This window comes from Mesoplodon bidens, assembly GCF_964165515.1.
Source record: "Mesoplodon bidens genome assembly, chromosome: 13".
Lineage (NCBI taxonomy): Eukaryota > Metazoa > Chordata > Mammalia > Artiodactyla > Ziphiidae > Mesoplodon > Mesoplodon bidens.
In genome coordinates, this window is record NC_138169.1 from 41,091,024 (window position 1) to 41,104,354 (window position 13,331).

At 37.9% G+C, this 13,331-nt stretch overlaps 1 protein-coding gene across 3 annotated transcripts in view; it reads right to left on the reverse strand.

Moving 5' to 3' along the window:
• OSBPL1A (oxysterol binding protein like 1A) overlaps positions 1-13,331 on the reverse strand; it is a 221,135-nt gene that overhangs the window by 189,315 nt on the left and 18,489 nt on the right. For all 3 annotated transcript variants that reach the window (XM_081252524.1, XM_081252523.1, XM_081252525.1), the window contains one exon: positions 13,010-13,084. In XM_081252524.1, coding sequence (XP_081108650.1) covers positions 13,010-13,084 — 75 coding nt within the window. The remainder of the gene's footprint in view (positions 1-13,009; positions 13,085-13,331) is intronic.

A 13,331-nucleotide genomic window follows, 5' to 3' on the forward strand; every position in this document is an offset into this window, starting at 1 on the left:
AAAAAATCTCAACAAATCAGGTAGAGAAGGAATGTACCTCAACATAATAAAGGCCATATGACAAGCCAATGGCTAACATTATATTCAACAGTAGAAGGCTGAAAACTTTCCCTCATCACAAGGGTACCTACTCTTATCACTCCTATTCAACACAGTAGTGGAAGTCCTAGCCAAAGCAATCAGGCAAGAAAAAGAAACAAAAGTCATCAGAATCTCAAAGAATGAAGTAAAATTGTCTCTATTTGCACATGACATGATTTTATATATAGAAAACCCTAAAAAGTACATCAAAAGCTGTAGGATCTACTCAGTGAATTCAGTAAAGTTGCAGCATACAAAATTAACACACAAAAATCAGCAGCGTATCTATACACTAACTATAAATTATCTGCAAAAGAAAGAAAACAATCCCATTTACAATACCATCAAAAACAATAAAATACTTAGGAATAAATTTAACCAAGGAAGTGAAACATCTCTACACTGAAAACCACAAGACAATTATGAAAGAAACTGAAGAGGACACAAATAAATGAAAATATATCCTGTGTTCATGAATTGGAAGAATTAATATTGTTAAAATGTCCATGCTACTCAAAACCACCTATAGATTTAATGCAATCCCTATCAAGATTCTAATGGCTTTTTTTTTTTTTTTTTTTTTACAGAAGTAGAACAAATAGTCCAAAAATTTATTTGGAACCACTAAAGACCCCAAATAGCCAAAGCAATCCTGAGAAAGAACAAAACAGGAGGCATCATACTTGATTTCCAGCTATGGTAATCAAAACAGTATGGTACTCACATAAAAACGGACACAGAAACAAAAGGAACAGAATCAAGAGCCCAGAAATAAACCCATGCATATATGATCAACTGATCTTTGACAAAGGGGTCACGAATACTTAATGAAAAAAAGACAATCTCTTCAATAAGTGATGCTGGGGAAATTGGGTATTCACTCATAAAAGAATGAAACTAGACCCTTATCCTACACTGCTCACAAAAGTTAGGGTTAGGGTTAACTCAAAATGAATTAAAGATATAAATGTAAGACCTGAAACCATAAAACTCCTAGAAGAAAACATAGAAAAGCTCCTTAACATGGGTCTTGGCAACAATGTTTTGGATATGACATGTAAAGCAAAGGCTACAAAAGCAAAAATCAACTGGGACTACATCATATTAAAAGCTTCTGCACAGCAAAGAAAACCATCATAAAAAAGGAAAGGCAACATAGAAAATGCAACAAAATATTTGTAAATCATATATCTGATAAGTAGCTAACATCCAAAATATATAAAGAATACAACTCAATAGCAGAAAGACAAATAATCCAATTTTAAAATGGGCAAAGGATCTGAATAGACATTCTTCCAGAGAAGATATTCAAATGGCCCAGGTACCTAAAATGGCACTCAACATCACTAATCATTAGGGAAATGCAAATCAAAACCACAATGAGATCTCACCTCACACATGTTAAAACAGCTATCACCATAAAGACAACAGACAACAAATGCTGGTGAAGATGTGGAGAAAAGGCGACACTTGATGTTGGTGGCACTGTAGACTGGTACAGCTATTATGGAAAACAGTAAAGAGGTTCCTCAAAAAAATAAAAATTGTACTACCATAGATCCAGCAATTCCACTTCTGAGTGTACAACCAAAAAGAAAGAAAGAAAGAAAAGAAACACTGACCTGAAAAGATATCTGCACCCCCATGTTCATTGCAGCATTATTTATAATAACCAAAACATGGAAACAACCTAAGTGTCCCCTGACCAATGAATGGATAAAGAAAATATGGCGTGTTTGTGTGTGTGTGTATATATGTATATACACACACACACACACACACACAATGGAATACTATTCAGCCATAAAAAGAAGGAAATCCTCCCATTTTCAAAAACATGGATGGATCCCAAGGGCACTATACTAAATGAAACAAGACAGAGAAAGACAAATACCATATGATCTCACTTATATATGGAATATAAAAAAATAAAAAACCCAAGCTCATAGTAAAAGAGGTCAGATTTGTGGTTACCAAAGGCTGGAGGTTAGGGGTGGAGGAATTGGATGAAGGTGGTCAAAAGGTACAAAATTCCAGTTACAGGCACACCTCAGAGATATTGCAGGTTCAGTTCAGACCACTGCAATAAATCAAGTATTGCAGTAAAGCGAATCACATTAATTTTTTGGTTCCCCAGTGCATATAAAAGGTATGTTTACACTATATTGTAGTTTATTAAGTGTGCAATAGCATTATGTCTAAAAAATAATGTACATACCTTAATTAAAAAATACTTAATTGCTAAAATATGCTAACCATCACGAGGCTTCAGCAAGTTGTAATTTTTTGTAATAGTAACAAACACCACTGATCACAGATCACCATAACAAATATAATAATGAAAAATTTTGAAATATTACAAGAATTACCAAACTGTGAGAGAGACACAAAGTGAGCAAATGCTGTTGGAAAAATAGACTTGCTCAATGGGTTGCCACAAAACTTAAATTTGTAAAAAATGCATTATCTGAAGTTCAATATAGCAAAGCACAGTAAGGATACCTGTACTATTTACCTGTCTCTACCGTCTTATACACAATGTTTAACATTCCATAAAAAATTACCAGACACACAAAAAGCAAGAAGAGCAATCCACTGTCAAGAGACAAAGTGGTTAACAGTATGACAAAGAAATTATCAAGATGTTGGAATGATCAGATAGAGAACTTTATTATGTTAAAAGGTCTAGTGGACAAGGTAGACAACATATATGATGAGATGAAGAACTTCAGCTGAGAAGTGGAAACTATAAGAAAGAGTCAAAGAAAAATGCTAGAAATGAGGTAAAGAATGCCTTCAATGGTCTCATCAGTAGACATCAGAGCACAGCTGAGGAAAGAATCAGTAAACTTGAAGACAGGTCAATAGACATTAGCTAAACACTAAGAGAGAAAGTGGAAGGGAGTGTGGAGGCGGTCGGAAAAGGGGAAAAGGAGTGGGGAGAAGAAACAGAACTGAGCACCCATGGCTGTGGGACAGTATCAGTCTAACAAATGTATAATAAGTTATTCAAGAATTTATATGAAGTACTTCCTGAATCTAGCAACAAAGAATAAAAAAAAGGAAAAAAAAGATCATGAAAACAGTATCTGCTACCATTTGCGAATGTAATTTGCCCTCAGGAATGCTGTGTTCTGCTAACCATTTCCATAATTCTCTGCAGGTCAGCCTTCTTGACCTTGATCCTGATCTGAACTCACTCATTCATTACCATAATTGCAGCCACCTGGCTTCTGATGTTTAAGTGCCACCCCCAGGCCTCTACTGTTTTAGGGTCCTATGACATCCCCCATACCCCCTTTGCTATCAGTGAAGCAGGTCTGCAATGGCATTTCCAGATGGCAGCCAGCCCTAGACCTCAGAGGACATGGAAACAGTTTCTCAGTGATGTTAGGACCTTTTCCACCAGTGACTTTTCAGTGCTTTGGTAGACGATGTATCCTTTAGGCACCCCCATGGCACAAAATTATCTGGTATGATCCATATTCAAACCAGCCTGCCTGCTTATTTAAAACCTTCAACTGTCTGCAATGGCATTTCTGGCATTTTGACACCTATAACGGGGTCCATTGCTTTGTCCATGCTGCTAGGAACTTTCCAAATACACCTCAACTTGCACCATCAAAAGAAATCAACGATGGTCAGAAGCCAAAGACAGCTGCTCCAATAAAAGCCACCATACCCTGTCCAGTTTCTGGGCCTGAGTCAATTTTGGACTTAGAACTATATATTGAAGGAGAGGCCAGATCCTGGAAGGGAAGATTCTGCAACACCAAAGCAAACGTACAGTCATTAATCTCTCAGACCACCCCCCAAGGGACCAATGACCATTTATTCACGTAGCTGTATACCAGGGAAAGGGGAAAACCCAAACATTTCACAAATTATTAAGTACAAGATGCAGGAGACTCGAAGTGTTATCTGGCCCCTCTGTTAGACAGGGGGCATGCATAGGGGTGAGATAATAAATAAAACCTGGGCCAGGTCTGGCTCACAGTGTATGCACTGGGTCCACAAACACATCCAGAGGACTCTGCCCCAGTCCTTGAATGTAAAATTGGAATAGACATGTTGGCAAACACTCACATCGCTTCCTTGGTCTATAGTATAAAAGAGCCAGATGGAAGGCTTTAAATCTGCCCTCCCCCATACCCTGGCCAGGATAAATAAAAACAATATCCCACATGCAGGGAAATGAAAGAAATTAGTGCCACCCTTAAAAACTCAAGTATGCAGGGCTGATGGTCCCTACAATACTTCCATTTAATTCACCACTCTGCCACTACAAAAACCAGAAGGAACGTGGAGGATGACAGTGGACTCCCACAAGCTCAACCAAATAGCCCCAATTCTAGCAGCTCTGCCAAATACGAAATCTTTGCTAGAGCAGGTTAATACTACTTAAGTACACAGTACACAGCAACTGACCTGGCAAATATATTCTTCTCTATCCTCATTAGGAAAAAAAAAGATGGAAAACACTTTGCAATCACATGGACAACAGTACACATTTACATTTAGTTTTGCCTCAGAGCCATTTGGGCAACCTGCAGAAATCACCCTGGTTCACCCTGGTCCAATGATGTCCTGTTAACAGAACCAGATGAGCAAGAAGAAGTGGAATGTTGAAGGCTTTAATAAGATACATATGCTCCAGAGGGTGGGCAATCTTACAATTCAGGGGCTTTGTCATGTCAGTAAATTCTCAGGGGTTCAGTGGTTTGGGTAATGCCCAGACATTGCCCCCAAAGTAAAGAACTTGCACTTCCTGAAACAGAAGGAAGCACGCCTGGATGGCTTCTTCTGGTTCGGGGGCAGCATATTCCACAACTAGGAATAATGTTCTGATCCATATGCCAGATGAGAAAGGATGCCTGAACACCAGGCTCCTTTGTCAAAGGACCAGCAGGCAAGAAGAGTCACCACTTTAGCAGGGGTAATTAAACTTGAATATCAGAAGAAAGGAGTAGTATACACAATGGGGACAAGGAGGACTACATTTCGCATGCAGATGATGCACTTCAGTGTCTCTTGGTGTTCCCTTGTCCAATTTTGACAGTAAATGGACAAGTGTAACAACCCTGGCCTAAGAAGGGCATGATAACCAGGGGTTGAGACCTCCAGGGTTGAGGGCCTGAGTCACATCACCAAGTAAGCCCTGAAGACCAGATGTGCTAGCCAAGGGGAAGGGGAATCTAGAACAGATAGCAGAGGAGGGAGAAGATGATTCAGTTGTGGCCCCAAGGTCAACTACAGCAACAGGAGCCCCCCACGGTCAGCAGGTGCATTCCTTCTAAGAGCATCAGCTTGACTCCAGCCTCTGGCCACCCTTCCTTCCACAGGTGTGACCCCTTAGCACTTCGATAAGCCTGTTGCACACTAACCTCCATCTCGGTCTGCTTCCTCTGAAGCCCAACCTACAAGAAATAGTAATGTTTATACCTATATTTCAGGGGTGTCATGTTCCATTAAATAACACGTCAAGTTGTTTGGACAGTGCTCGACTCATAGAAGGCATTCAATATATAAGCATGAGAAATTGTATCCTAGGGAACAAGATAGATAAGCCTATGTAAACCCCAGGATTATATGTATCTTCTAGATGCCAGGTGAGAGATACATAATTCCTGAGACACAGAACACAGGAAGCATTGATTTTAGATGTATGCTCAGCCTCACTAGAAGATACTAAGTGGAAACAAAGGTCAGTACTACAATCCAATTATTTACTATACTATCCCTATTTTCAACTGATTATAGAAGATGTAAAAACTGCAGAATTTGAGCTGCATTTGAAAAATAAAGGAACAAATGCTTATTAATACAATATCTTAAAATTCTGGTATAGTAATTTTTATTAAAGAACACTAGGGGTCGCTAATGGACCAAGAAAAGCCCATAGGTCCCTCATAAAGTTTTGGGAGCTGCATTTTATTTATTTGAAAGGATAAGAATTTAAAGTGCTTTGTAACAAACCACATGCCTTTTCAACTCATCATTCTATTTATTAAATCACCACCTTATCATATTTTAAATTATCTTCATGGTAAAAGATCACATCAGAACAGGGTAATTTGACTCCTTTCATGAGTACAATTAGAAATTAAACTTTTGCAAAATTCAATCATGTTTAGATACTGAGCACATACATTTTTAATGTTGCCTATGTGGCACAACCATTTGGCTTCAGCTAAATCTTATTTTCTAATGCAAGCGATAAGATAGCATGTATGCTAATGTTCAAATCAAACTAAGGCCTAACTTAGCATGGTCTTATGTTCAAAGTTGAAGAAGATAGCCAGATATGCAAAGAACTGAGCACAGATTTGATTTGATCTAAGTAACTGATCTAGGTAATTACACAGATGGTAATTATGCAGTAAGACTTGTGCTCATGGAAGATACAAAAAAAGTGAAATGTATAAATTCCTTGGGAGCAAGATTAATATAATCTAGTGGTGGTGAAGACACATACAACAATAAACTATGATGCAGGTAGAAGATGAATGACAGTGCTTGTAATATTCCTGGGAAATCTGGAAAAGGACAGCTCCTTCCAGCTGCAGGAAGTCAGGAAAGAATTTATGGAGACAATATTTGAGCTGCACTTTCAAGAACGGGTTGACATGGGCCATGTGAAAATGATGGCCAAGAACTCTCCTAGGTACATAGAGAAGAATGAGAAGTGCAAGGCTATAAAGGAAAATAGCTTTAGTAGTTCACGTATGAGTCAGGCAAACTAAACTATCTGCAGCTCATTTTTGAGCCTCCCCCACACTGACCCAGAGTCAAGCACAGCAGTTAACCCACTACCTTTATTTTTTTAGTATAATGGGTATTTTTTCCTCAACTTTAGTGAGACTCCATATCTGGTCCACAAGTATCAACATATGAAGAAATAGACCCAACAGTGTGAAATGTACTAATTCAAACATGCTTAGCACACACTTACTGGGTTGATTAATAATTTATATGGGGCTTCCCTGGTGGCGCAGTGCTTGGGAGTCCGCCTGCCGATGCAGGGGACGCAGGTTTGTGCCCAGGTCTGGGAAGATCCCACATGTCGCGGAGCGGCTGGGCCCGTGAGCCATGGCTGCTGAGCCTGCGCGTCCAGAGCCTGTGCTCCGCAACAGAAGAGGCCACAACAGTGAGAGGCCCACGTACCGCAAAAAAAAAAAAATAATAATAATAATAATAATTTATATGAAAATTGGTTAAATCTAATCATTAGAACAATAAAAAGTATAAAATCATATAATAAATTCATTCTTGAACTTGTGATAAATGCACATAAATCTTCCAATTATGGGATTATAAAATAACCTTTAGGGAGTATGTTAGACTATGGTTACTAATCACAACAAACAAGAAATACACCCTATGTCATAGTTAATTTACCAGATCATTCAAATAATCAAAACAGTATCAGGAAAGAGGGGTGAAGCAACTTTTGACTATGGTGGCATAAAGAGATCTGTGAATTGTAATCCTGAAAAAAGAGTATAAAATTGGACAAAATTACAAAACTACTCATATCATGGTGCTGGATATCGACTAAAGACAACAAATTGAGAGGCATACTCAACAGGAACTAGAACTTCAGGTAAGAACATCAGGAGTCTTTAACCTTCCAGCCACAGGCTATGGCCACACACACCCCGACCCCTCTCTCCAAGAAGTCTGACCAAACCAGGGCTGGCAATGAAAGCCAGTAGCTTTGCCAGAGGGAAATGACTTGATTTGGAGCAAAAAAGTAGCAAATTCAGTAGGAAACAAATGGAAAAATCTACAGCACGAGGCTCCTTTTCCCATTAGAGTGTATTTGCTTTCTGTCGGGGGTATAACAAATTACCACAAACTCAGCAGCTTAAGACACAACAAATTTATTATCTGACAGTTCTGTATTTCAGAAGTCCAAAATGGGTCCCACTGGGCTAGAATCAAGGTGTTGGCAGAGCTGCTTTCCTTTCAGAAGCTCTAGAGGAGAACTCATTTCCTTGCTTTTTCTACTTTCCAGAGGCTGCCCACATTCCTTGGTCCCCTTCCTCCATTTTCCAAGCCAGAAACATTGCATCTCTCTGATCATTCTCTCCTAGGCACACCTCCCTCTCATTCGGACTCTTTCTGCCTCTCTCTCGCACTTTTAAGGACCCTTGTGGTTACACTGAGGCCACCAGATAATCCAGAATAATTTTCCTCTTTTAAGGTCTGCTGATTAGCAACCTCAATTCCATCTGCAACTTTAACTTCCCCTTGTCATGTAACCTAACACAGCCACAGGTTTTGGGGACTAGGATGAGAACGTCTCTGGAGGGCCATTATTATGCCTACCACATGGGGCAAATGGCAAAACAGCCTGGAAATGAGAGACCCAAAAAAGGACAAGGTAAGCTGCCCATACATTCCTGGCTGACTGTGCAGGAGAAATAGGAGAAGGCCCTGCAGAAAGTAGAAGCAGAGGCAGAAGTGAGAAATGACTGAACTCTGACAGTGCTCCCCAACCTACACACAGATCCATCAGCAGAGGGTATAAGCTCTATGCTTCTGAGTATTCGGGCAAAACCTCTACCCAAATATTGGCTAACCACTAAGCTATGTAGATGCAGGGGTGAACTCTAGGAAATTTAGTCCATTTGGGGTGTCATAACAAAACCACCACAGATTGGGTGGCTTAAACATGATTTATTTCTCACATTTTCAGAGGCCGGGAAGACCAAGATCAAGGCACAACAAGATCTGGTGTCTGGTGAGAGCCTGCTTCCTGGTTCACAGATGGCCATCTTCTCACTTTGTCCTCACATGGCAGAAGGGGCACGAGAGCTCTCTGGGGTCTCCTTTATAAGGGAACTAATTTCATTCACAAAGGCTCTATCACCATGGCCTAATCACCTCCCAAAGGCCCCATCCCTAATACCATCACTTTGAGATTTGAACATATGTATTTCAGGGGGATGCAAACAGCCAGTACATAAGAGAAACTATGCTAAAACATTAAAACAATCTTTTTTTAAAAAAGAGCAGAGATATCAGTAGGCCAGACACATTCCATATTTCACAGATGAAGGCCAGACAAGTTAATAAATAATAATAACCTCAAGAGGAAAAAGTCAGAATTCAGAGTTGCTAAAATTATATTATATACAATGTCTAGTTTTCAAAAAAAAGTTGTGAGACATGCAAAAAAAAAAAAAAGGGAAGTATGACCCATAGTCTGAAAAAAGCAGGTAATAGAAACTGACTTTTAATGGGTCCATATGTTGAATTAGCAGATAAGAAGTAGAAAGCTGCTATTATAAATATGTCCAAAAAGTTTAATATCCAAAGGGATAAAATGGTACACTAAAGAATATTTGTAAAAAACCAGAGAAGGCAGTAAATGAGGAACTAAGGAACAAAAAACCTGAGACATATAGAAAACAAGTACAAATAGAAGACATAAATCCAAAGTTATTAACAACTAAATGTGACTAGACTAAACTAAATCAAAAGGGAGAAATTTTCAGATGATAAAAACATGCAACTGAATTATATGCTGCCAACAACAAACACACATTAGATTCAAAGACACAAGGAAGTTCAATGTAAAAGGAGAGGAAAAGACATAATATAACCAGTAACTATAAGAGAGCTAGATTGGCTATATTAACATAAAACAAAATAAACTTTCTGGTAAGAAATGTTACTGAAGGCAAAGAAAGACATTTCATAATGACAAAAAAGGTCAATACATCAGGAAGGCATATCCCATATAACATATCCCACATAATCCCACTATAAATGGATATGCACCTAACAGAGCCACAAAATTCATGAAGCAAAATCTGACAAAATTAAAAATATACAATTCAAGAATAGTTGGAGACATCAATACCTCACTCTCAGTACTCGATAAAACAAGCAGAAAATCAGTTAAGGATAAGAGAACTGAACAGCCCTATCACTAACTTAACCTAATTTACACTTATAGAATACTCCATCTCAAAGTAGACTACATTTTTTTCAAGCACTCAATAAACATTCTCAAGGATAGATCAAATGCTATACTGTAAAATAATTCCTAATACATTATAAAAGAATTTAAAGTACATTCTTCAAAACACAATTCAAAGTAAGTTACATGATCACAAGGGAAATTAAATTAGAAATCAACAATGGAAAGAAATTTGGTACATCTCCAAATATTTGGCAAACAACATAGTTTTATATATACCTGTGGGTCAAAGAAGAAATCACAAGGAAAATTATAAAATAATATTAATATTATTAACAACCTTATGCCAACAAATTAGACAACTTGGGTGAAATGGAAAAATATCTAGAAAGACAAAATAACCGAAACTGACTCAGGGAGAAGTAGAAACCCTGAACAGATCTATATTAAATAATTAAATTGATTTAGTAATTTAAGATCTTCCCACACAGGAAGTCTAAGCACAGATGGTTTCACTGTGCTGAATAAATATCAAATATTTATTTGATAAATATTTTATCAAATATTTAAGGAAGAAATAATCTTTCACAAGCCTTTCGGAAAACAGAAGAGGAAAGAACATTTCTCAGCTCATTCTACGAGGCCAGTATTACCCTGTTACCAAAGCCAGACACACACATCTTAAGAAAACTACAGAGCAGTACCTCTCATGAATACACACCCAAAAAATCCTTAAGAAAATACTAGAATCCAGCAACACATAAAAAGGATTATTAACCAATAACAAGTGGGATTTATACAGGAATGCAAGGTTGGCTTGAAATCTCCAAATTAATGTAATATACCATATTAATAGATTAATAAACAAAAATCACATGATCATCTCAAAAGACAGAGGAAAAACATCTGACACCCATTCACGATTTAAAAAAGAAAACTCTCAATAGACTAGAAATAGAAGAAAGCTTTCTCCACCTAATAAAGGGCATCTAAGAGAAACTTACAACTAACATCCTATTTACTGGTTAAAGACTAGATGCTATTATTCCCCAAAGATCAAAAAACAAGGCAAAGATTTCTGCTCACATTGTATTTATTCAACACTATACTACAATCTAGCTAGTAAAACAAAGAGGGGAAAAAGGATCTAGATTGTAAAGGAAGAAGTACAATAAATTTGTCTTTATTTTGCAGATGATATGATCTGGTATATAGAAAATCTTATGGAATCAACAAATACCTACTAGAACTAAAAAGCAAGTTCAGCAAGGACACAAGATAGAAGAGCAGCATAAACACTGTCTTTCTATATAATAGCAACAAGAAATTGAGAACAATTCCATTCAAAATAGCACCAAAAAGAATACAATGCATAGAAGTTTAACAAAAGGAGAATAAGATCTGTGTACTGAAAACCTCAAAACACTGCTGAAATAAATTAAAGATCTAAATAAATGGAGAGGCATTTGATGCTCACAGATTGGAAGACAATGTTGTTAAAGTGGCATTTCTTCCCAAATTGATCTGCAGGTTCAAGACAACACAATCTCTATCAAAATTCCAACAGGGGTTTTTATAGAAATTAACAGAATAATCTTAAAATTTACATGGAAACACAAACTTTTGACTGACAATAGCCAAAATAATTTTTCAAAAGATCACAGGTTGGAGAACTTACACTACCCAATATCAAAACTTAATTAGGGCTTCCCTGGTGGCGCAGTGGTTGGGAATCCGCCTGCCGATGCAGGGGACACGGGTTCGTGCCCCGGTCCGGGAGGATCCCGCGTGCCGTGGAGCGGCTGGGCCCGTGAGCCATGGCCGCTGAGCCTGCGCGTCCGGAGCCTGTGCTCCGCAATGGGGGAGGCCACAACAAGGCCTGCGTACAGCCAAAAAAAAAAAAAAAAAAAAAAAACTTAATTACACGGCTTCCCTGGCAGTCCAGTGGTTAAGACTCTGTCTGCACTCCCAATGCAGGGGGCCCATGTTTGACCCCTGGTCAGGGAACTAGATCCTGCAAGCTGCAACTAAAGGTCCCGCACGCTGCAATGAAGATACCTCATGTGGCAACAAAGACACTGCACGTGGCAACAAAGACCCGGAGCAGCCAAATAAATAAATATTTTTTAAAAATTAATTACAAAGTAATGTAATAAGACAGTGTGGTATTGGTGCAAGGATAAAATACAGATCAAAAGAAGAGAACAGAAAGTCCACAAATAAATCCTTACATTTATGGTCAACTGATTTCCAACAAAGGTGTCAAGGCAATACAATGGGGAAAGAATCTTTCCAATAAACAGTGAATAGATTAAAAAATGTGGTATATCCATACAATGGAATGTCATTCAGCCATAAAAAGAACAAATTACTGATACATGCTACATCAAGGAGGAACCTTAACAAAATTATACTAAATTTAAAAAGTCAGACACAAATGTTTGTATGATTCCATTTATAAGAAATTTCTAGAAAAAGCAAGTATCTAGAAACAGAAAGTAAATCAGCGGTAGCCTGAGGCTTGGCTAGAAGCAGGAAATGAATGCAAACAGGCACGAGGAACTTTCTGGGGGAATGGAAATGTCCCAAAACTAGACTGTGGTTGTGTTCATACAACTGTGCAAATGTACAAAAAGAAAATCATTGAAATGTACACTTAGAGCAGGTGAGTTTCATGCAATGTACATTATTCCCCAATAAAGCTGTTTTAAAAATAAAAAGAAGATGAAGAAGGTGCAGGAGTTCCCCATCCCTGGAAGACACAAGCATAGACTGAATGAGCTCCCATCAGGGACACGAGGGTGGAGTCTCCATGACCTTCCTACTTGACCTCACTGTCCATCACTAAAAGCCTGAGGTCTTTTAACCCAAAATGCTGGTTTATACATTTTTTGTGGCTTTTCACAGTTGCTATTCCTAGGGTTATAAGGAGAAAACATTTGTGACTGCTCTTTCAAATATTTCACTTGCAAACATTGAACAGAGAATGTTTTTCACCTTTCGTCCTGTAAAGGCAGCCCGATGAAGTGGTGTGTCTCCCATGTCATTTAATACATTTACTTCTGCACCAGCCTAGTAAACATGAAAGCTTTAAGCATCTTCCACATAACAAGAAATATACAAAGGTGAAAACAGTTCCCTAAAAATATATTAAATATTTAAAAAATTAAAATAATTGTTAATATTGACTGGTTGTCACTACTAACAATAAGTTCAGTTCACAGTAAAACAGTAAGCTTATAGTAAAAATCTACCTGATAGGTAGAAAATAAAAAGCTACTTTTCTTTAAAAATCTATATACCCCCTTTGCTCTACTTT